At 42.4% G+C, this 22,452-nt stretch overlaps 1 protein-coding gene and 1 long non-coding RNA gene across 16 annotated transcripts in view; one reads left to right on the top strand and one right to left on the bottom strand.

Moving 5' to 3' along the window:
- The window catches only part of LOC146404833 (uncharacterized), a 1,439,763-nt gene that overhangs the window by 485,581 nt on the left and 931,730 nt on the right, over positions 1-22,452 (bottom strand). The gene's annotated exons all lie outside the window — the stretch shown is intronic.
- The window catches only part of CAMKMT (calmodulin-lysine N-methyltransferase), a 406,172-nt gene that overhangs the window by 378,527 nt on the left and 5,193 nt on the right, over positions 1-22,452 (top strand). For 9 of the 15 annotated variants that reach the window (XM_085019399.1, XM_085019396.1, XM_085019397.1 and 6 more), the window contains 3 exons: positions 2,798-2,872; positions 9,664-9,727; positions 21,222-21,353. In XM_085019399.1, the coding sequence (XP_084875525.1) occupies positions 2,798-2,872; positions 9,664-9,727; positions 21,222-21,353 (271 nt within the window). Of the gene's footprint in view, positions 1-2,797; positions 2,873-9,663; positions 11,008-12,591; positions 13,872-21,221; positions 21,354-22,452 lie in introns of those variants that run through there. The other 6 variants (XR_014842012.1, XR_014842010.1, XR_014842011.1 and 3 more) reach the window with 6 other exon arrangements.

Genomic DNA, 22,452 nt, shown 5'->3' with positions numbered 1-22,452 from the left:
TATGGTAAGAGGATCAGCAGATTGCAGGCCAGTAGGATGGAAGGATAGTTGGAATTGGAAGGGATAGAGTCGTTTGAAGAAGGGATGAGCTGTGAAAGATAGAGGGGCTATCAGAGAGTGGGTCAAGGTTGCAGTGATTGGTAAGACAAGGACTCAGGGCAGGGCTACTTAATGAAGTAGCCATGAACTGGTACCAGTTTGTGAACTGTACATTACTGAGCTGCAAAGAGGTAAGTTCATAGATTGAAGGAAATGTTTAGAAACACTGGTGTGACATCCAAGCATGTGATCAGTGGACTTGCATTTGGGATGTCTTTACTTTTTAAGTCTTATCTATTAATTCGTTATTATATTTTACAAAAGTAATGGTTTACAACAGATTGACTATAAACAACAACAGCAACAAAAATCTGGTCCTTCCACAGCTGAGGCACTGCTCTCGTGTACATGACTGTCACCTGAGTGTCTGAGGAGGGTAGAGGGCAAGACCATCAGAGGAGAGGAGTTGGAGGGACCAGCTCCTTGATTATTGACATTACTACCATCTGTAGCCTTCAGAGATAGAAGCCACCTGATTCCACCACTCCAGGGGGCACCATTCTCATTGTTTGCTATGCAAACAACACAACTCAGAGTACAGTGTGAATGGTGCCTTTAAGAGTGTTCAAGACGGTGGCCATTATTATCCCCATTTTGCAGATGAGACAACAAACTCGGGTTAAAGAATTCACACAACTAGGGGGTAAATAACCAATATTTGAACTTAGGTGTATCTGTCATCCCAAAGCTGGACTCCGTCCATACACCCCTCCCTCTTTGTCAGCCTTGCTTATGTTATGGGGACAGTAGCCATAGCCTCATGAAAACTGGGGAAAACACCTTTGGGGAATGTGTGTTGTGGTCCTTGTGACCAAGCTGAGTGTTTCAGTTTATTCTAGAAACATAACTTGTTATATCTGCTGATTGTAACCCACAACCAATTACTGTCTAGACCTCTGTCTCTACAGTTAGTCTTTGTTGAACTGAGAGGCTAAAGCTCTCAGGAATCCAATATCCAGTGTCACCATGGGATTTCTTATACTTTCTGTTCTGGTGCTTTAGTAATTACTCATGTATTAGAAGCATCTTCTAAATAGTAGTTGATGAATGGAGATTTTGAGTAACTTTAATACTTTTTTCTCAAAATTTGTGCAGTGGAAGCATTACTTTTATGATCTGAAAAGGTCTAGTATAGATCTATATTTTAAACCGTCTTGTCCATGTGGAAACGCTCTAAGACTCTTAGATCTCTGATGAGGGCTGAACAGGCCCACTCTTCCACAGAGCCTGAGTCCCAGCTGCACTGGAAGCCTCAGTATTTCCAGAAAGTTGGTTTGGTTGTTTCCCACTCTCCCAAGATGCATGGATTATTTGAGGAATCAACCCCAAAACAAAGCAGCATCAATCTCTTAGGGGTTCCCTGGTTTCCTCCATGTCCTGGGTCTCCATTGGGCCTGGGCAAGTATGGACACTACAGACAATTTAGAAAGCTCATCCATGTGTCCTCGGACCTGTGAACAGAGAGGTCATCCACTTCTTCTGGAAAGCTCCCCCTGGAGCCCTGAGTCTGTATGCTTACCTAACATAGGACGCGGCATGAGAATCACGGGTTTATGTGTCCACATGACCTGCTAGGCTGCCTCTGTAAAGGCATGGCCTCTGACACATCACAGGGCCTGACACACAGTAGGTATCCACTAAGGATGAGTCGAATGGGTGAAGGAACAACCGATGTTCAGTCTTTATGTGTATTTTCATAGTGATGTGTTTAATCTCTTCTACCTTAAGTTATCAGCTTGGATGTACACTAATGCATATGAAAAGAACTTTGGGACTTACTAACATGAGATTTATTTTTATATTCAAACATACGACTTTTCACCCATGGAAAATAGGGAGTAAATAAAGAACCAACCAAGAGAAGCGAATATAACTGGACAGCGTAGGCTGTGCTCATTTCAATTTAGTTTTAAATAATCATCAAAATAGGTAAAAGGAGCAGAATTTTACTTCGGAAAGTAATATTGCAAATCACAGTTGATGTGGTGGAGAGGGGAGTCATTAAAATACTTAATGTGCTTAAATGCTCATCATCACAGTTCTTAATTGAGAGTACCTTAAAATCTCTGGTTGGCATCATAAGCATAACTACAATTTTCAAATGTGTCATTAATTATTGTTATTAATATAAGGTTTAAAACATGATCCTCTTTTGGAGACTAAGTGTCAGGCAGATGAATTGTAAAATGTGCCTGAAACCTGAGAGCTACCAAATGAAAGTTGATATTCTTTTCTTCCATCTTGCCAAGTTACTCATCCCGTCAATAAGAAATGCAACTGACACGCCAGGGACTAAATTTCATATCATTTATTTTTAAAAGTTCGTATTCCAATAGATGAGGAATACTTTGATTTCCACATGTACCTCATTGGTCTTAAGGGTCTAGACTCATTCTAATGACTATGGTCAAGATGAGATATTTTTCCCTAGTTTGTCTACACAAACCTATAAGAACCGGTAAAAGCTAAACAATTGAATTTGAATAGAGCATTCTTCCTCTTCTAGATTTGAAGACTAAATAAGATACAGAACAGACAGTTACATCCCTCGTTTTTTTATTATGCCTTTTGAAATAATTTGTATATACCTTTTAAATAATTTCAAGTGCCACAAAAAATAATGTTAATAGCTCAAAATCAAAAGTTTAAAAAAAAAAAAAACCCTAAGTATAATTTTTAAAATCTTTTTCTCCTCAAGCGTTTTACGATGGGATAATGAGACAGATGTCTCTCAACTGGAAGGACATTTTGACATTGTTATGTGTGCTGACTGGTAAGTACATAAAAATCACAAAACTCTTGTTAGAAAAAATAGCTTTGCTGGAGTAATTGGGCTGTGCTGCTTTGCTGACGGTGAAGCAAAGTCAACAAATGAGGCACAAAGCCGCCTTAACCTCAACAAATTAATATTCATCTCCATGTGACAGTTATAAGGTAGTCTTCTATCACACAGTAACTTCTACCACATTATTTCCCAAAGATTGATTTTGAGAAGCATTTCCATTTTCTGGAATTGCCTCTGTTTCATGCTTGACGTATCAGTAAATGGACGACTTAGGCAAATTGCAAATAATTATGGCTCGGAGAGGAATAGTCTGGAGAAAAAGGAGTTTATCAACACAAACAGCTCAATTAGCTTACTTCTTAGGAGAGATCTGACTATTGATATAAGGGAATATATATATGTGTGTGTGTGTGTATGTGTGTGTGTGTGTGTGTACGCGCATGTACGCGCACACATATGCACTCTGGAATATAAACATATCCGTGGAATATCTAGGGAAATAGCTTTTCTTAAAATGTATATTTGCTATGTAATATTTCCAATGTCTTCAATTATGATATTTAATTATACATAAAACAAGAATTATAAAATTACATTTTATTGTTATGCAAATAATAATATTAAAATTGCTGTTAGATGCCTGCCTTTTAAAAATAATTTACATTAGAGATTTTTGTCTTCTCTTTTAGCCCAATTTACTTATTGTTAATGAAAGTCTGCTCCTAAGTTACAGGATAAATATGTATTAAACCTTAATAATTATTTCAACTAATCTTATGTATTTTCTTCATGTGTTGAATAATAATTACTTCAGCATATGGGAAACACTGACAATTCACAAGAATTTTTCCTGTTTAGAATAAGATCTTATTTGTAGTTTTACCATGATTTTTAAGTGACACTATAGATTTGAAAATATAGGTTCAGATTCTAAAGAAGTTCTATTATATTGATAAATCTAAGCATAAGATCCAGAACCCAGAGAAGACTTTCCTTATGGGAGAGTTGAATGAATGAAATGAAATTTTCAGGAAGTCTTTTTTTAAATTATTATCATTTAATGAGATGTTCGGGGGTAACTTTCTACCTAAATCAGTGGAATTAGATTTGCTTTCTGTTTCTCCTGGAAACTACTCAGTGAAAAAATAATAATTTTCTTCTCTTTTTAGTTGAGATTTTCTAATTTTTCATGGCCATTTTAGTCTCTCTGCTCCCAATTTCAGAAAACCTTTTTACAAAAAAAAAAAAAAAAAAAAGGTGGGGGGGGAAACAGATTTCTGACTAATCATTGATATTGCGGGTCAATATTACATCCCTCATCTAATCAAAACTAAGGAGCTAAAACCTCACCATATGATTTGAGCAAGTAATTTAGTAAATGCCTTCCCTCACCAAATATGAGAAAGGCTCCTCCAGGTTTCATTGCACAGATGAAGATAATGCTGGCAGGATTAGATCAGATTAAGCATGAAAGTCAGATCAGAGAGCAGGGAAAGAGGGAAGGAGGGCAAGAATCTTCTTGGAGGTTTAGACAAGGCTTGCACATGGATGGACTCTGATTATGTGGGGATAGTCAGGTCTGGCCAAGAGATTTAGAGTTAAATTGTCTTTTTGCACAAATATCAAAACAGCCTGGCTTTGTCGTACCTTGTGTTATGGGCACCCACATCATGTCATCCTATTTGTACCAGAGCGACAAGCAGAGGAAGTAAGATTTAAGCTCTTTTCTGATTAATGTTCTCAGGTTAAAAATAGCCACACAATGTGTTTGAAAAATAGTCTTTTTTCCCCTAGCCAACAACAGGATCACACACAACTGATCTACATAATGCATATTCAGTTAAAGCTTTCTTTACAAATACATAACATAATAACACAACGTTATGCATACACAGAAACACGCACATACCAGGTATACATACCTCACACACACATATACATCTAGTCCCTATTGAGAATTTATGTATTCAAATGAACTAAATACACCAAGTTTCATTTTATAAATGGCTTTTCTATACATGAATTGTTAAGTTTTTCTCTCCCCCCCCCCCGGTGTTGCAAGTGCCACAATGTCAGCCTGTTTATAATTTCCCATTTGTAAACGTGAAACGTCAAGCTACTCTCACTGTGATGTTGATAGATTATTTCCGAAAGAAATGCTTTGGTAATGGTCCATCTTTATAGTCACAGGGATGGGTAAGCTGTTCAGAAACTTAGAAAGTACGGTGAGATTCACAACACATATGTTGTGCATGCAGCCGGGAAGCCCAGGATTCCACGAGTTCTTTATGTCCTATAGGGTTGGTGTTCCTGTCAGAGTTATTGCACGATGCTGCTTCTAGGGGCAGGCAGGCAGACCATGCTGCTGTTTTGTTTTTTTTTAAGACTGTCACAGAAGAGGAAAAGAAAGCTCTCTTTAGACACTGCCTCCAAGATGAAACCCAAAATACTCAGCAGCAGAAATAGGTGCCACACATAAATAGATCACGTTAAGTCTCACACCATCCTTGAGTCCTTGTCAGTCAATGAGATCTGGATGAGGCCACAGGAACATGAAGCAAGAGTCGGAGTTCAAATATTAGGTACATGGATTAAATTCTTAGTGAAGCATTTCCAGCAAGGGTGGCATTGTCTGATTCCCTGAATAGCTAACCAGTGGTACTGCTTGATCCCATTTACATGAAAACAAGCTCTATTCACAAACCTATTCCAAACCCACATTGTGGTTCAAGTAAAATGCACATGATTACAACGAGCGGTGATATGTTTATGTTCTTAAATCATTCATATATTCATATATTTACATTCAAACATTCATAAACCTGTAGGCAATGGGGAAAATAACTTATTTCTCAGAAGACAGTCTCTTAGTTCACATCTAAATTTAGTAGCTCAACTAGATTATAAAATAAAGAGGCAAACTGAAAGCTAGTCATTATTTCACCATTCAGCATTTTTGACAATGAAATATAGTTTCATGGTTCAGCAGTTCCTAAGTAACTTGTAAAATGTCAACTTTGAAATAAACAGAAGGAAAAAAATCAAGGTACAGTCATACCTGCAAAAGGATGCTGTTGACAAACATCAAAATGTTAGAATATTTAACCGCAGGTGTAGGGAAAAAACAAAAAAAAAAAAAACCTGCCTATTAAGTTCCTTGGATGACTCATTTAATGTTGAATTTAACATAAGAGATCCTTTCTGCTGGAATGCAGTCCAGCCCGGTCCTTGCTGAGTTTAGAATAGCGAGTGGTTGTTAATTTTAAGCCTGCCTTTCCAGACTCCCATTCAATCACAATCATCTGAGAGTCTGGAAGCAAGATGTTTTTTATCCAATGAACACTTTCACTCAGTGTTTGATGGCTTTCCAGGTTATTGTAGCTCTGCAAAAACGAAAATGATTCTGAAATTTGAGGAAAAAAAAGATTCTGTACATTTGGGTTCTCTGAAGGCTTAGAAAGCGAGTCTGAAATGCAACCCATAGCCTGATGCGTGGAGCTAGGTGTGTCAGCCCCATATCTGCCTGTCTGCAGCCTGAGATTTGGGGAAGAAATGAGAAAGGTACTTCACCTCACTTGCTCTCCCAGCATTTTAACATGAACTAGATACAGTGGATCATTTCTGTTTTCTAGCATTTTTACTTTAAATAATGAAAAAAGGTTGAGTTTTGTGAAGAAAAAAATTTTTTCTCAATATAGGCTCTGGAATGTCTTTGTTTTCTCCCAGATGCTATGATCATAGATAATTAGTTCTAAATTACAACTCACAGACCTTTCCTACCTGAAAAGCTTTTTAACCCAAATGTAGTCAGCCCTCTCACCTCACACCTGAGGGAACTCGGTCCCAGAGAAGACAGATTGCCAGCCATCTCACTCCAGAGGGGCGGCGGCGAGCTAGATCAGATTCCCCCAGCAATGGGTTGCTAAAGACTGATAGAGGCCCTTCGTCTGCTGAAAGTTAAACCTAAAACAGAGAATTTAACTGAGCACATGTCACCTTAAAAATTGCACAGAGGTCTTCCTCTCTGTGGATACTGATAGAAATGTCTCCTTGTTCTTTGCACTAATTAATTTCTCTGTGAGAGGAGTTGGGGCTGCTCTGTGCTCTGCAGAAAACCCAGGCTGATTCTAAGGGATGTGATGAAAATGGCCCAGCACCTTTCCTTTGTCATACAATCTGTGATTCAGATCAATGGAACAAAGCAAGCGTTGATTCCACAAGTGAATTACATAGAGGGGTGTGTGTGGGGGGGGAGGTGTAATGACCAAACCAGCCTGACTGTCCATGTATTTTGATCAGTAACTGAAGGGAGTTGAAATGGTACCTCCATCCCAATCACTGACCCACTCAGCCTTTTTTAATAGATCCACTTAAGCTACTGCTGTTCTCTGAGCCCATTAGGACTTATTTAAAGGGTGAATTTTCAGGAGATTATATATCACTCCCACTAAAGCACGTTGAAATTGCTCATAGAATGTATCCTACAAAGCGTTATAAATTCTGCACCTGAGCTAAGTAGAAAGGTGAGCTTGCTCAGAATAAAGACCTATTAGAGAACTACAAGAATTACTTTTGGGAAATTTGATTTGGAGTGATGAAGTAGACAGCATTAGCTTTCAAATATCTGTGTTCTGAATGTGTGCTGTGTGTTAAGCTCTATTTTCTAGTGAGGTGTGATGTTAATATCTTTGTCATCACTGTCAACATTAAAAAGGAATAGTACGTTATTAGGTTGTGTGTTAAGCTCAGCTTTTAAGCTATTGTTTATTTATTTCTAACAATCTTACCATCTCTTAGGATATGCAGAAATAAATTGAGAATGGCCTTTTGCTTAGCACTATGTACCCCAACCAGCCAGGTCTCCCATAGACCCAAGTAACTGACAGAGAGATTTTTCCCACAGTGATAGTCTTCTTGAAAGATACAGAGTTATTAAAATTCAAGGCACTATTATCTCACTTAAGAATACCCATATAGTCCTGAAGAGAAAACTTTAAAATATTGAAAAACAATTCCTTTCTTATCAGTCCTTAATGGCTAATAACCATTGATTAATGTGACTAAAAAGCACATTTTTGGAGCATTCACATTAGACACATGCTCTGCTCTAAGATTTAAGTGTGTAGTTTTATGGGACAATAAGAAATTTTCTCATGGCTAATAATCAGGTTATCCTGATTGATGGATGGGTTCCCATTCTAGACATGATTTCTAGCTCACCTTCAGAGGATTCTTTTGCCAATGCTGAAAGCAGCATTTTGTAGAAGGAACTTTCTCACTAGGCATATCGTGGTGAAACCCAAGCACTGACTTCTTGGAAGGATTTCATGAGCTGGTCTGCCACTCCTCTTAAGTGAGAGAATTAGGAGAGAACCAGGTCTGATGAAACATCCTACCTAAATGCTGATTCCTCCTCAGCAAGACCAGTGAAGGAGGGTAGGCGACCTGTTTGAGAGGCATTGGAACTAACCTCATGGGAGTTCCTTGATCTCGTGGGCTGTGTTGATCTGTGTTGGTCAGGCAGTAACTATTTATTGAGTACCTTCTCTGTGTGTACACTGTGCCAGAACTAGTGATGCAGAAATGAATAGACTGGAATCTCCTTGAGGGTAGGAACTTTGTCTTATTCACAGCTTATCTCTAAGGCTTAAAACAGCCCCTACTATATGACAGTTAATCAACACATATTTGTCAACTAACAAACATCATTTATTTGATACCTGCCACAGCCGGACAGGTGGACCTTTGTTACCAAGGAAACTGAGACCTCATATGAAGTGACTTGTCCAAGGTCACATAGCAGAAAGGTCAGAGCCAGAGCCTAGGAAACCCTGAACTGAGCTCTCCCCTTGCCTGAAGTGTGGCTCATCCTTAGTGCAGAAAAAGATGAGGCAGGGTCCATGCTGTGTGTGGCATGAGGAGGCCAAATCAGAGGGCCCCACGCCAGACCACAGCATAAGAAGGAGTAGGGGCTTTGCTTAGGTCCCTCATGGGATAGCTGATGTACAAGCCGCCCAGTGTTCTAGCCTGCAAGCCCTGAATAAGGAAGTTCTGTCCCAAGCTTTCAAGCTTGGTAAATAAGGCCTGGTAAAGACAAGGTCAGACTGACCCAAGCCAAAAAGGTGACAGAGCAACAGGGGAAATTCTCAAGCCGGAAAAGAAAGATGAAAAATTACATGACCTGGAAAAAAAATCACCATGGAGATCAAAGGGGAGAATCCTGAGTTGCCCTGGTCTCTGGGACACGTTACCTAAACCTGGCCTTTGTTTTCTCCTATGTCACTGTCTGAAGCTCACCTCAGTGCTGTTGCTACTCACTAAAAACCATCATGCCCTGAGACCTGCCACGTGCTGTGGGTGTAATAGGGCCAGTCGTTTGTTTTTGGATGGTAGCCTCACAACCCCCTTGGTGGGCAGAGGGCCCAGGTCTGCAGAGATGAGGCTCCAGTGCCAGGAAGTGTTGGGAGAGCTTCATCTCCACCGGATGACTCCCCCAAACAGCAGCTTGAACCTGTCCCTTTCACTCTAACACACAGCCCAGGCGGTGTGAATCATGACCCATGTTGACAAGCATGTTGACCTAGCTTTGGTTGAGTAACACTGACCACAGTATCTTTTTTTTTTCTTCTTAATTCTTGTGAGACAGTCTAATGTAAGGAAACATTTCTCTTTTTTAATGTTGAGTAAATGTGTGTAATTGGCCTTGTATTTATCTCCATTAGTATCATTAGACTTGAAAACCCAGTTTAATCTGGATTCTGCTCTCTTCTCAATGTCAGCCTATTTCTGGACCAGTACAGAGCCAGCCTTGTTGATGCAATAAAGAGATTACTCCAGCCCAGGGTAAGTATGTGTCTATTTTCTCCTGAACACTGGCTTCAGAATAATTAGTCTGTGCACAAAGATGGAGAGAGTAATGGAATGGCAGGATTAATGTCATGTAATACTTTAATACTTATTATGTCCAACTTCAATTGGGTCTTCTGATCTATCAGATTCTTTCCTAATCATAACTAGGGAACTTCTTACCCTTGGCCTTCTGATAAGGAACACAGTGGGTAGTAAAATAAATGGAACTGCTTCAAAGATAGTGTGAGATTATTTTTATCAAAGAATTTCTTGAGTCTTTTCCTTTGATAACAATATCTTCATATTAAAGTAGAAATATGATATTGAAAGTTTTCTGGTGACTTCTGTCATTTTAAATCCCTTCAATGGTAACCTTTGTCATCGGGTATTTATTTATTGCAGAAAAAATATATTTTTCCTTTTTATTTCTGTATATATTAAAGAAAAGAGACTTCAGATGAATCTGGATGTTAAAAGTCCTTTGCTTTAAAAGGAAGCCATTATTTACATATTATAAACATTAGGTCACAATGAAGCCAAGCATGGCATAAAATATTGTACACATTTTTACATTTATATATCCATTTATGCCTGTGAGTAAATTACAGAGTTTATATCCACTCTTATTTCGTTGGGCTGTTATACTAAACTAGGAGGTCCTGCAGCCTAAACGGAGAGTTAATATACATCTATTTAAAGTAAGAAAACAAGTTTAAAGCTCATGCTTGAAAAAAAAAAAATCGTATAAGTGTGTAAGATTCTTGCTGTGTGTGCCACAGGAATTTAAAATAGGTTAATGTAGTCTAAGATAGGAAATCATATGTATCTGAAAAAATACTGTGTGTGTGAAGTAGTTTCTAAAGTTTGGTTTCTGAAGTCTTTTTTAAAAAGAAGGTTTGGTCTAGTCTTCTGACCTTGGTGAGACTTATAGACTAATACCTTTCCAACTTTCTTTTATGTCTTGTTCACATTGAGGGTTCCCAGAGCAATTTGATAATCATCCTTTGCCTTACCACTCTTGCTTTTTATTTTGTTATCTCTATACAGCTTAGAAACTTTAAATGGGCCTCTCAGAGGAGGAACCACAGCTTTGTAAGTGGTAATCAATTAAATTAAATTGGCCTTCTCAGTTCCCCTATGAGGTGGGTAGTGGGTCTGGAGGCACGGAAGGGGCATGTTCCAAGCTCTTGATGGCAGCTGTCATGGTTGAGTGAGCAGCTCAAGTTGAGAGTAGAAGACGGAATTTGGGGCCTCTTCATCTCCCCCTTCCCTTAGCCTTGGATGGTTCTTTTTTTTTTTTTTTTTTTTTTTTTGTCTTTTCTAGGGCCACTCCCACGCCATATGGAGGTTCCCAGGCTAGGGGTCCAGTCGGAGCTGTAGCCGCCAACCTACACCAGAGCCACAGCAATGCAGGATCTGAGCCATGTCTGCAACCTACACCACAGCTCACGGCAACGCCAGATCCTCAACCCACTGAGCAAGGCCAGGGATCGAACCCACAACTTCATGGTTCCTAGTTGGATTCATTAACCACTAAGCCATGACGGGAACTCCCCTTGGATGGTTCTTGTGAGCACTTGCATAACCAGGATTTTCAGAGAGGGCACTGAGATTCTTGGATGTAAAGGCTTCTGTGGGCATCTATCACACACAAACACAATGCTTTCAAGGACTCCTGGATCTCACACTGCACCAACAGTACTTCATTCATCCCCAACAACCCTGCAAAGCCTATTTGTGGCAAATACTCCATTTTGCAGCAGATTTGCTTTATTTACGTAGGATCTATTGTAAATCATTTGCGTGATTTCCAATAGGAAACTACCCAAGCTATAAACAGACTGAAATGCAGATCAGATCAGAATGTCTAGCAGCTCTGCTGTACCTCCTGTGAAACTGAACCATGCTCCCCCCTATCTGAAGTGTGGCTCCACACAACGGCCCCCTCTGAGGATGGCAGCCCTCACCCTGACAGCTGATACTCACCCTTAACTCAGAGAAGGATGAGTTGGTCAGGGGTCCAACACCATAAGGAGGGCAGTCCCAGTTGTGATGGCACATGGAATCCTGAAATTCTCATCCAAGAATCTCATCCCCATTGGGAGGCCTGGGGGGCAGGGGGTTTGTACTCCCTGGGCCTGCACCCAGGTGGGGTGGATTCAGCAGTGACCAGCAGCAGCTCCGTATCCTGTGCCAGTAGGCCGGAGGGTTCCCAGAGCTTGGGCAGTGGTGGGTGACCAGAGGAAATCTGCATTCTTCTCCTTCTTAGCTCCCTGAGCTGCTGTCCTGCTTCCAATGGACCTCCCCCTGCTGAGTGTATGTGTTGTGGAAGTCACAGCTCAAGACTAAGAAAACATCAGGGGTTTTATCTGTTACAATTAGAGCTGCTTTGAATGTTCTCTTGCGCCCAGACAACTCCATGGTTTTGTAGCCCAGAGGCTAAAGGTGCCCTAAGAGGCCCACAGAAAAACAGCTTGGGCAGCTGCCCTGGTGGATCCTGAGTTCTTAGTAATTCAAGGCTCAGAAGATTCAGTGGAGACAAAACAAGTTCTCGGGATGCTCAGCAAAAACTGCACTTTGGCCAGATGCTTAGAATTCAAAAGAAGGCCCGTTTCTGAAGGTAGACATAGGCGTGGTGTCAGAAATATCTGCATACAAAACTGAAGCCTTTGGAGTTCCCGTCGTGGTGCAGTGATTAATGAATCCAACTAGGAACCATGAGGTTGCGGGTTCGATCCCTGGCCTCGCTCAGTGGGTTGAGGATCCGGCGTTGCCGTGAGCTGTGGTGTAGGTCACAGACGCAGCTCAGATCTGGCGTTGCTATAGGCCGGCAGCTGTGGCTCCAATTCGACCCCTAGCCTGGGAACCTCCATATGCCGCGGGAAGTGGCCCTAGAAAAGGCAATAAATAAATAAATAAATAAAAATAACAAAACTGAAGTCTGTTCATATTATCTGGCCCCTTACTGGCTTCGTCTCAGGAAGACTCAGTTTCCCATCTGTAAAATGGGGAGTAGACAAGCCAATGAGCTGGAGAGCTTTTGTGCACGACTGGCTCTGAATGAATATGTGTCTGCTCTTATTACCTCGAAGAACTAGAGAGACTTTCTAGCTGTAATGCGTATAGACTATAGGGAGCTCTTTCCAAAAAGTTTCCTCAGAGAAATGCTGGCAGGAGGGGAAACAATTTTTTTTTTTTTTCTTGACCTGGACTTAGACAATTTCTACATGTAACTGGGCCTGCTGCCTCTCTCTCCCTTGCACCCGTGTCCTGCATACCTGCTGCAGGCCCTGCAGAGGTCCGGAGGACTGTCTACCCGGATGAAGATGACACTTTTTGCTACTGATACCCCCACCGAGTGAGAGGAGAGAAATGACTCCTAGGTGGCAAGAGTGGAATCATTGCAACACGAAGGTTCAAGCCTCAAGCTGTGGGAAGAAATGGATTCTGCCATTATTGGGGAGTGTGGTTCCTTGATTGCTACCTAAGGCAAATCTGCTGTCTGGAGTCAGAGGATCAGAAGCAAAAAAAGTGGGTGGAGAAGAGTTTCCCTGCTTTTTAGTTTTTATCAGGGGCATCATGAAAAGAGGGGAGCATAGGCCCCAGAGGGAACTTAGCCACCACAGTGGGCTCCTGGCGTGGCCCAGGAGTCATGTCAAGTCCCAGAGCTGAGCCTAGATCCTCAGGTGAATAGGCATCTATGCCTGGAAAGTCATACAGGAAGCCCCAGATGACTGTTACCTGCCCCAGGTGGAAACTTTCCTCAACTTACTGGGTGAGAAAAACTGCAAAAGCATTTGACTCCTGCCAGAATGCTACACGGGACTCCCTAGCAAACTTAAAAGATGAAAAGGGGAATTCCCCTCATGGCTCATTGGTAATGAACCTGACTAGTATCCATGAGGACACAGGTTCGATCCCTGGCCTCGCACAGTGGGTTGAGGATCTGGCGTTCCTGTGAACTGTGGTGTAGGTCGCAGACGTGGCTTGGATCCCATGTTACTGTGGCTGTGGTGTAGGCCGGCGGCTACAGCTCCGATTCGAACCCTAGACTGTGAACTTCCATATGTTGTGAGTGTGGCCCTAAAGAGATCCCCCCCCCCAAAAAAAAAGAAGAAGAAAGAAAGAAAAAAAGAAATAATCTTTAAAAAAAGAAATGAAATCAGTGAACTGTAGTTATTCCAAGAAACAGGTCCCTCCCCTCCCCCACCTTTTTCCTTCCAGTGAGTGGCTTCTTGTTGCCGGTAAGTCATAGGTGACCCCCTATCATTGTGTTCTTTAAAGAACATCAGCAATGCTGATATCAGAGGACCCAGATGTCATTTAAAATACAGCCACAGCAGCCTACAAGTTGAACTTTATTCTGGGAATGAGAACCAACAAAGGGCACCTACTCATGTTGCTCTGAAGTGGCTTTGGGTGGAGGGAGGGAAGCCAAGCCAGTTAGTGTGCGTTTACACAGGCTGGTGAGCAGACGGATGGGGACGCAGTATTGACAGCTCTCTAGCTTGTTAGCGCTGCTAACCAATTGTCAAGAATTCAAAACTATCAGTGTGGAATTCATTTAACCTTCTTTAGAAGTTGGCCCTAAGTAACTGCCAAACTCTTGGCATCCTGGCTGTAAGCAAGCAGTGCTATAAATGTAAATCACGGACTCTCATTTTTGAAGAGCAGTCTTGTTTTATTGACAAACGTCCTCATTTTTTCAATCTAGCATCTCTGCACCCATCTGTACAAACCTCTGTTTCTGCTCATCTAAAGGAAACGCCTCGTGAGTGTGGGCTCAGCAGCATGTTCTGAGATGGTGCTCAGGGACTCTCGGGTTCCTGTCTGCTTGCTGGGTCAGAAGCCCAACAATCCCTCCCCTGTTCTTGGTGAAGCTGTGTTTGGCCATACCCGGCTCCCCAGTTTTAGGAATCAAGAGTTCCCTAGATGGTTTTTATGACCCTCAAAACAGGAGCCTAGCCCTTAGAAGTTCTTTCTCGGGGAGTTCCCATCGTGGCTCAGTGGAAACAAATCTGATTAGTATCCGTGAGGACACAGGTTCGATCCCTGGCCTCATTCAGTGGGTTAAAGATCCCGCCTTGCTGTGAGCTGTGGTGTAGGTTGCAGACGTGGCTCCGAAATGGTGCTCTGTGGCGTAGGCTGGCAGCTGCAGCTCTGATTTGACCCCTAGTCTGGGAACCTCCATATGCCGCAGGTGCAGATCCAAAAAGACAAAAAAAAAAAAAAAAAAAAAGTTCTTTCTCGGAAGTCCACCCAGGGGTTTGTCCAGCACATCCGTGGCTGAGTCTCTGTGCCCAAGGAATTTATAGTGTGGTTGTGTAGACATAACACATACCCACACAGGTGCAACTACAGAGGAAAGTGCAGAGTGGCTGGTGACAGCTCAGCACTTGGTCATATAGAGCCTGGTGCTATTTTTTATTTGTTGAGTGAATCTGTCTAATTTACATCTGCAATAGAAAGCAAGATACTCAAATATTTGGACTCTGTCTTGATTCAAGGAGCATTTGTTGAGCAACTACTTTCTCCAGGTGCTGTGCTGAGGATTGTGGAGTATAAATAGGAATAACACCCACTGTGAGAATCTCAGTGTTTAGCAGGGCAGATTACTGCACAGGCGCCTAAGAATCATAATGCAATATGGTAGGTACTAGGGATGCAGCACAAAGAGTAAGTGACTGCCTGAGGAAGGTTTCCCCAGGGGCAGTGGTGTTTGACTTTGGTCCTGAATAGTAAGAAGGCCATTCTAAGCCTCAGAGGACGGGGACTAGGAAGGCGCATCCCCAGTGGAGGGGATAGTGCTCCCAGATGGACAGTATGAAAAAGCATATTGTGTTTGGGATCAGCTGGGAGTTTGTGCTGGTTGGAGTGTAAGAGCATCTGTGCGGTTTGGGGTTAAGATTGGGGAGGGGCAGGAGATGTGATTAAAGAGTTGATCTGGAGTACCACTTCAAGAAAGGCCGAGAACTCCATGATGGAGAGCCTGGAGTGTATTATATGGTTCATAGAGAGCCACTGAAAATTTTTGAGCAGCGGTGTAGGCAGACATGGGTTCTAGAAAGATCCCTCTGGTCAGCATAAACACTGGGTTGGGATAAGAGTTTGAAAGCATCAAGGCTCTGCTGGGGTCTACTGTGGACCATCTTCTACCTAGAATGATTCAGTCAGGAGCTTATGAAGACCTAAAGATGGAGAAGAGGGGTCTGAGCAGGTGTTCACTGAGAGTTTCATTCAGCAGACATAAAGTGCCTCCCTGGGGACAGAGTGAAGCATAGCATAATCCTGCCCTCAGGGAGCGCACAGTTCAGCGTGAGAGACATGTGAGTGTTAAGGACACAGCAGAGATGCGGGCAGGCAGTGGATGCAGGGAGTGGAAGTGGGGAACTGCAGCAGGAGGCACAAGGTGGAGGCCAGAGGAGGTCAGCCGAGGCATCAAGGGGCAGGGCATGTCCTCTGGGTGCTGAAGGATGAATAAGAGTTTACCAGGTAGACAAAGAACTGATGTCCACTGGGAGGGAGTGTGTGCAAATGTGAAGACAGACGTGGTCCGTGAAAGAACAAATCGGGGTCGCACTGAGGTTGGCCTGACTCAGCTCAAGTGAGTATGAGGGCAGGGCAGAACCTAGGCTGCAGCAATGGGTCACAGTGGGCTTTGCCTGCCATCCCCAGAGGGGGGACCCATGTCATTGGTTTCCAAACCCTGTTTAAATGGCAGAACCCTTTGGTCAAAACATTTTTAGCCAGCACCTTGATTAGAAAACTGATCAAAGTGAAGCAGCTTTAATAAACTGGGACGTGAGAAGCTTAGCACTTCCTTTCTCTGGGTCTTTGTTTAACCACCACCTGCACCCCCAACGCAGATCACCCTTGAAGCAATTCAGACAAGTTTGAGAACCACACAGAACAGATAGCCCTGATGTGGGTGCAGGGTTGTAGCATTCAAGGTTTTTTTGTTTTTTTTTTTTTTTGTCTTTTTGCTATTTCTTTGGGCCGCTCCCGCGGCATATGGAGTTTCCCAGGCTAGGGGTCTAATCGGAGCTGTAGCTGCCAGCCTACGCCAGAGCCACAGCAACGCAGGATCCAAGCCGCGTCTGCAACCTACACCACAGCTCACGGCAATGCCGGATCGTTAACCCACTGAGCAAGGGCAGGGATCGAACCCGCAACCTCATGGTTACTAGTCGGATTCGTTAACCACTGCGCCACGACGGGAACTCCCATTCAAGGGTTTTAAAAGGCATTGCCATTATTACCCAGTTTCCAGTTTCATTTTGAAAGTTAAGGGTGTGTGTGTGTGTGTGTGAGAGAGAGAGAGAGAGAGAGAGAGAGAGAGAGAGAGAGAGAGAGATGGATGGATAGTGCCCTGGGAAGGGTAGAGGTTTGGACTAAGGATACTGAGTTCCATTTTGGACAGAATGGCTTAAAGGTACCTTTAGAACATCCTCATGGGGAGCTCTAGTAGGCACCCGAAAATCTGGGTGTGGGCCCCGGACAGTGGTAAATGCTGCAGTTGTATACTTGGGAGTTTTTGATGCCTAACCAATCGTTGAAGTTTTGGATTTCAGTACAATTGCCTAGACCTGTATAAACCATGAAGAAAAGTAGGCAGAGCCCTGGGGACTCCTGACCTCGAAAGGGCAGGTGGAAAAAAGGAGCCAGGGCTGGGGACTGAGAGACAGAGAGAAATGAAGGGGAGGAAGCAGATGAAGGCAGCATCTCAGCAACCAGGCGAAGGAATGGTTGGAAAATAAACACCAGCTTAAACGTGTGATCGGTATTTAACAGTTGATTTGCCTGGAAATGAAAAAGGAACAAAGGCATTTCTTTGGCATAGCATATTCCTTGGAAAATAAATCTGAAGAATACTTATTTTTTCCAGAAGTACACACCCTTTAATACATGAGTATGGATTTGTCTAGCAAAATAACAACAACGGAGCTTACGATGTAAACAATATTATCGTTGTTTTGTGCAACTGTTCCTCTCTCCTCTCCAGGGATAAATGAACTCCCTCAAATTTCTGTTCACCAGTCAAAATTTTACATTCAATTGAGTGTTCATTCTGAGTTTCAAATGATTCTGTGACTGTGAATGCTTGGAGAGTTGTGCCTTGGTAAATTGAAAATAATTTTTCTAAAGTGATGGGCTAATTTGAAATCTATATTCTTTTTCTTGTTTTGATTTTTTCAGCCTAAATTATAAGGCGTATTCCTCCGACTGTACCAAAGTATCCTGCTCCCCTGGGGACATGGGGGGGGGGGCTTCTAAAACCATTCATTATGGGGGCGGATGCTGGCACTCAGTAGGGCTCAGTGGATGCTTATTGAATGAATGGATGATGTGCTATTGTCCTTCCTAAATATTAATCCACATCTGCATTCAGCGAAATGAAAAAGAAAACATTTTGAAACTCATAATGGAGTAATTGGAGATTAAAACTACTGCTCGCTCTTTCTCTTTCTTGCGGGGACAGTATTGTGCACAGAAAGCTGCCCTCTGAAATCCCATTATAGCCGCTGACTCTGTAAAAGCCTCTTGGAGAATATCTTTTCTGAAGAATAAGCAATAGAACGTGGCCTTCGAATTCCCAGAGCCTTGTATTTTCCAGATTATTCGACATCTGGATTTAGTTTATTCTCTCAACAAACACTACCTGCTCTATGCTAGGCACTGGGAAAATGCAGTGGAGAAAACATTAGAAGATCCTGTTGTCATGGAGTGTGGCTTGTAGCCGGAGGAGACGGCAATAAAATGATGCGTGTGTGGTGGTGATGAGGGCTAAGGACAGAACTGGAGCAGGGAGAGGAGCTGGGTGGGGAGGGGTGGGGAGGACTGCTGGTTGGGGCACGGTGGGTGGGGAAGGGCAGGTAAGCTGAAACACATGCCCAGTGCAGTCCCCTTACAGCGCCCCCCCCCCCAGCCAACAGGAGGATGGGGTGAAGGCAGCGTGTGTTTTGTGAATGCAAACATCACCCCAACCAAGACCCCCCTGGTCCTGTAAACATTATGGTGTGTAGTTCAGATAATAGCTGTGCGGAATCCAGTCTTCAATTGTAACGGTAAGACAATTTCTGCAGGTGACTTTAAAATGAAACTGCCATTATTCAAAAATCCAGAATAGCAACCAGCTTTGAGAAAGGCCTAAGATGACCTACTAGTGTTCTTTCTTCTTTTAATGGAGACTTTTGCTCCCCTGCTGAGACCATGTATTATATCCAGTTTCATATCAAAATGAGTTTTTGCTGCTAAGTTTGAAAACCGCCTGAAAATAGCAATTAATATTGGAAAAGCTGACAGAACCTCAAGTGTAGTGGCGTGATTGGTGCTGCTGTAATTGTGTGCCTGAGTGTATACATGTCTATGTAAACACAGTATGAAAACACCCTTGATGTCCCGGACAGTGTCTCCGTGTATCTTCTTGCAGCTAAATGAGGAGAAGAGAGTAAGAAGGAGCGAGAGTGCATAGGATTTTTATAGCACTCTCAGATAGTGTGGATGCTTCTAGTCTTACGTCTACATAACCTTGTTTTTCAAATTATTTTCGCATTCACTCCCTCATTTGATCCTCACATCTTGCTGAGAGAGGGAGGAAGGCAAGGGAGGCTTTGTTCTTCCCATTTAATGGATGAGGAAATCAGTGGGTCAGCTAGCATCTCATGTCATCTCCAACGTCCCTTCTAGTTCAACAGCTCTGTGATTTTTTTTTTTTTTTTCCTGATTTCCCTGCGGTGACACCACTGTTTCATGGTGGAGATCCCCTTTAAGTCCAGACTCCTTTCTGCCTCTTGGTTCCCCCTTACATTCTTCAAACCCTTCACAGCATGTTTAATCATCTGTAAAATGTAACGTCTACCGCACAAGGTTGTTGAGAAAATGGTTGAGGGGATTAATCGGAAGGCCTGTGAAGCACCTAGCAAAGTGGTAGCTGTTGTTATTATTGTCATGACTAATACTAATAAGAAGGCAATGTCACGTAGGGGAAAAAACATCACCATCAGAGAGTCAGGTAAGTTTCCAGTCATTTACTGGTGTGTCCTCTTGGCCAGTGAGTCAACCTTTCTGAGCATCCTGTAAAGCAGAGCTGAAAATCCCTGCCTTGTCAGGTAGTTTGAAGACTAAAGGCGATGGTGTGTCTAGAGCACCTGTCCCAGTGTCTGATGTCCCAGATGCTCAACAGACACTTAGCAGGTGTGAATGATATACTACCTTTAAAAGAAACTGGGATATATTTTCATGGTTCCCTCAAAACCTGAAGTGGTATTTCATAGAGGTGAAGTGTAACCCTGAAATCAACAGAAGCAAACATAGTCATCTTTTACATAAACAAAAGGAAAAAGAAGGTTTTTTTTTTTTCCCCTGCTTTTTAATGCCACACCTGCGGCCTATGGAGGTTCCCAGGCTAGGAGTCTAATCAGAGCTATAGCCGCCAGCCTACGCCACAGTCACAGCAGTGCCAGATCCAAGCCCTGTCTTCAACCTACACCACAGCTCACAGTAATGCTGGATCCTCAACCCACTGAGCAAGGCCAGGGATCGAACCTGCAACCTCATGGTTCCTAATCGGATTCGTTTCTACTGCACCACGATGGGAACTCCATGAAAAAGAAGATTCTGAGGTTGAGCTGTTCTGTGCACATCTAAGAGGGAGAAGAAAAATCCACATGCCCCCAGTAGTTAGCAAATGGTTGTTGTGGGGTTTCATGTCAGAGGGTCTTCTGAAATCCTGTATATATTTTATTCAAGTCCCCCCCCCATCCCTGTTATAACAATCTGATGAGGTTGTGCAGCTTATTTAGAAAAGCTTGTTTGCCCCTTTATAGCACTTTCTTTGAAAAGCAATCACTTGAATACTATGAGGACCTGCTTTACCTTAATGATGGCCCTTATGAAGGCTTCAGGGAAGCTGGAAATCCAGGTCCTGTAGTTCTCTGTCCCTGACAGCACGGTCATGGAAAAGGCTGGTGGCAGAAGTGAAATGGATGTGGTTCCTTGTCTCTATGGAGGATTTCTTGGCACTGAATTTCCAGGGCTCAATAAACTAACATCTATGGGCATCTGTTGCTACCCGCTCTGGAGCTGTGTTGTGGATGTGTTGGCAGCTACTACGGAGTGGCAAGGTGGGCAGCACTGCCCTGGACCAGTTATTCTAAAATCCAATTGATGGCTTAAACCACCGGACCCAAGAGAGGTGTGCATTGTGTAGAAACCCATGTTGAGTCCCATATTGTTTATTACATGCATTGTTTGAAAATGATAAAACATCGCAACCCGCCATTTAAGTGTGATTTTTTTTTTTCTTATTTGATGTCTATCTATCCTTGAAATTATTGTCACCGTGAATGCCCATCCTATGTGGACATTGCAAGGACAATTGAGTCTTCTACCTGAGAGCCGTCCATACCTTAAATGCTTTGACCAATGTCTGTTATGTTTGGGTGCCTTCCAGTTTTAAAATGTGTGAATTTCCTTTTTAATGTTCTAGGGGAAAGCAATGGTATTCGCCCCGCGCCGAGGGAATACTTTAAACCAGTTTTGCAATCTAGCTGAAAAAGCTGGTTTCTCTATCCAAAGACATGAAAATTATGATGAACACATTTCAAACTTCCACTCCAAGGTTAGTTTTCTGCTTGTGTTAGATAACACTTTAATCCGCATTGCATTTTGAAGAGATCATGGTCTTTTTGGCAGGTAACCTAAATATTTGATTAAAGGACTCCTTAGGTGTGCTGCTTCTGAACAGCTATTTGTATCTGATTATTTTGTGTGGCAAAGCCATCTTTTATCTTTGCATGTCTAGAAGGATTTTACAGAAACCATTCCTGTTTACTCCTTTCTCTGAAACAAACTAATCTTTTCAATCATAATAGACTAATTTGTAGGATGCAGGGGAGGTGGCAGAGAATGAATGATAAACAAGCATTTATATTTTAATGAAAAACCTTCGGCTTTTAAGTAGGTTAAATGCTTAGCTGCACTGCAATAAATAGAAGGTGAATGTCTAATTGTATCATGTTAGACTGCAAATCTTTATCTCTGCTTGCTTTATGGCTGGGTCAGTTGGCAGTTTGAGACTGTTAAATCTCACAGAATTTCACAGTTGTGGGGTTATATGTCAGATCGAGGCGCTACAAGATTTAGGTCAGAAGCACTTATCTGAGAGTGATTTCTAAGCTTGCTTACATAAAGCAATGTTATCAGCCTTTTTATTATTTATAGGTGTAGAGCAATATAGGACACTGAGAGGCAAGCGTTCCACTGAAAACTTTTTGGGACTCTCATGTTTGCTAATACATATCAGAGTTACACTAGTATAACATGCATTTATTCTATAATTGTGTGCTTCCCAGAAACCACCCATCTCTGAGCTAGTCTGACCTTGGCGAGAGACTTGAACTTGTCATTTCTTGCAAGTGGTGACCCCAGAAGAGTAAGGGCCTGACCTTATTTTTCTCCTAGAAAAGTGTGAATAGCGTTCTTTCTTAGTCAGGACTATGATATAATATGGAAGTGTGTTGACTTTCGAAAAATTTTATGCAAAGCGGACCTGATCTTCCAAGCAATAGAAAGGAAATCTTCACGTTCGGGAAATGGGCTCAATTCTTTGGGTCTCTGGACCTCCATTTAAGCTCCTGGAGGGAAAAAAATGATGCTTTGTGAACAGAAAGGGTTAAATCACTTCCTCTCATTGGTGGGATCAGGCCCTTTGCTAACAT

Source organism: Sus scrofa, chromosome 3 (genome assembly GCF_054392235.1).
Source record: "Sus scrofa isolate SSC_HxYL_T2T_F1_AM1 chromosome 3, Sscrofa_HxYL_maternal_Yorkshire_Landrace_v2.0, whole genome shotgun sequence".
Taxonomy (NCBI): Eukaryota; Metazoa; Chordata; class Mammalia; order Artiodactyla; family Suidae; genus Sus; species Sus scrofa.
Note: the sequence above shows the minus strand (reverse complement) of the source record. Positions and strands in the feature narration are given on the sequence as shown.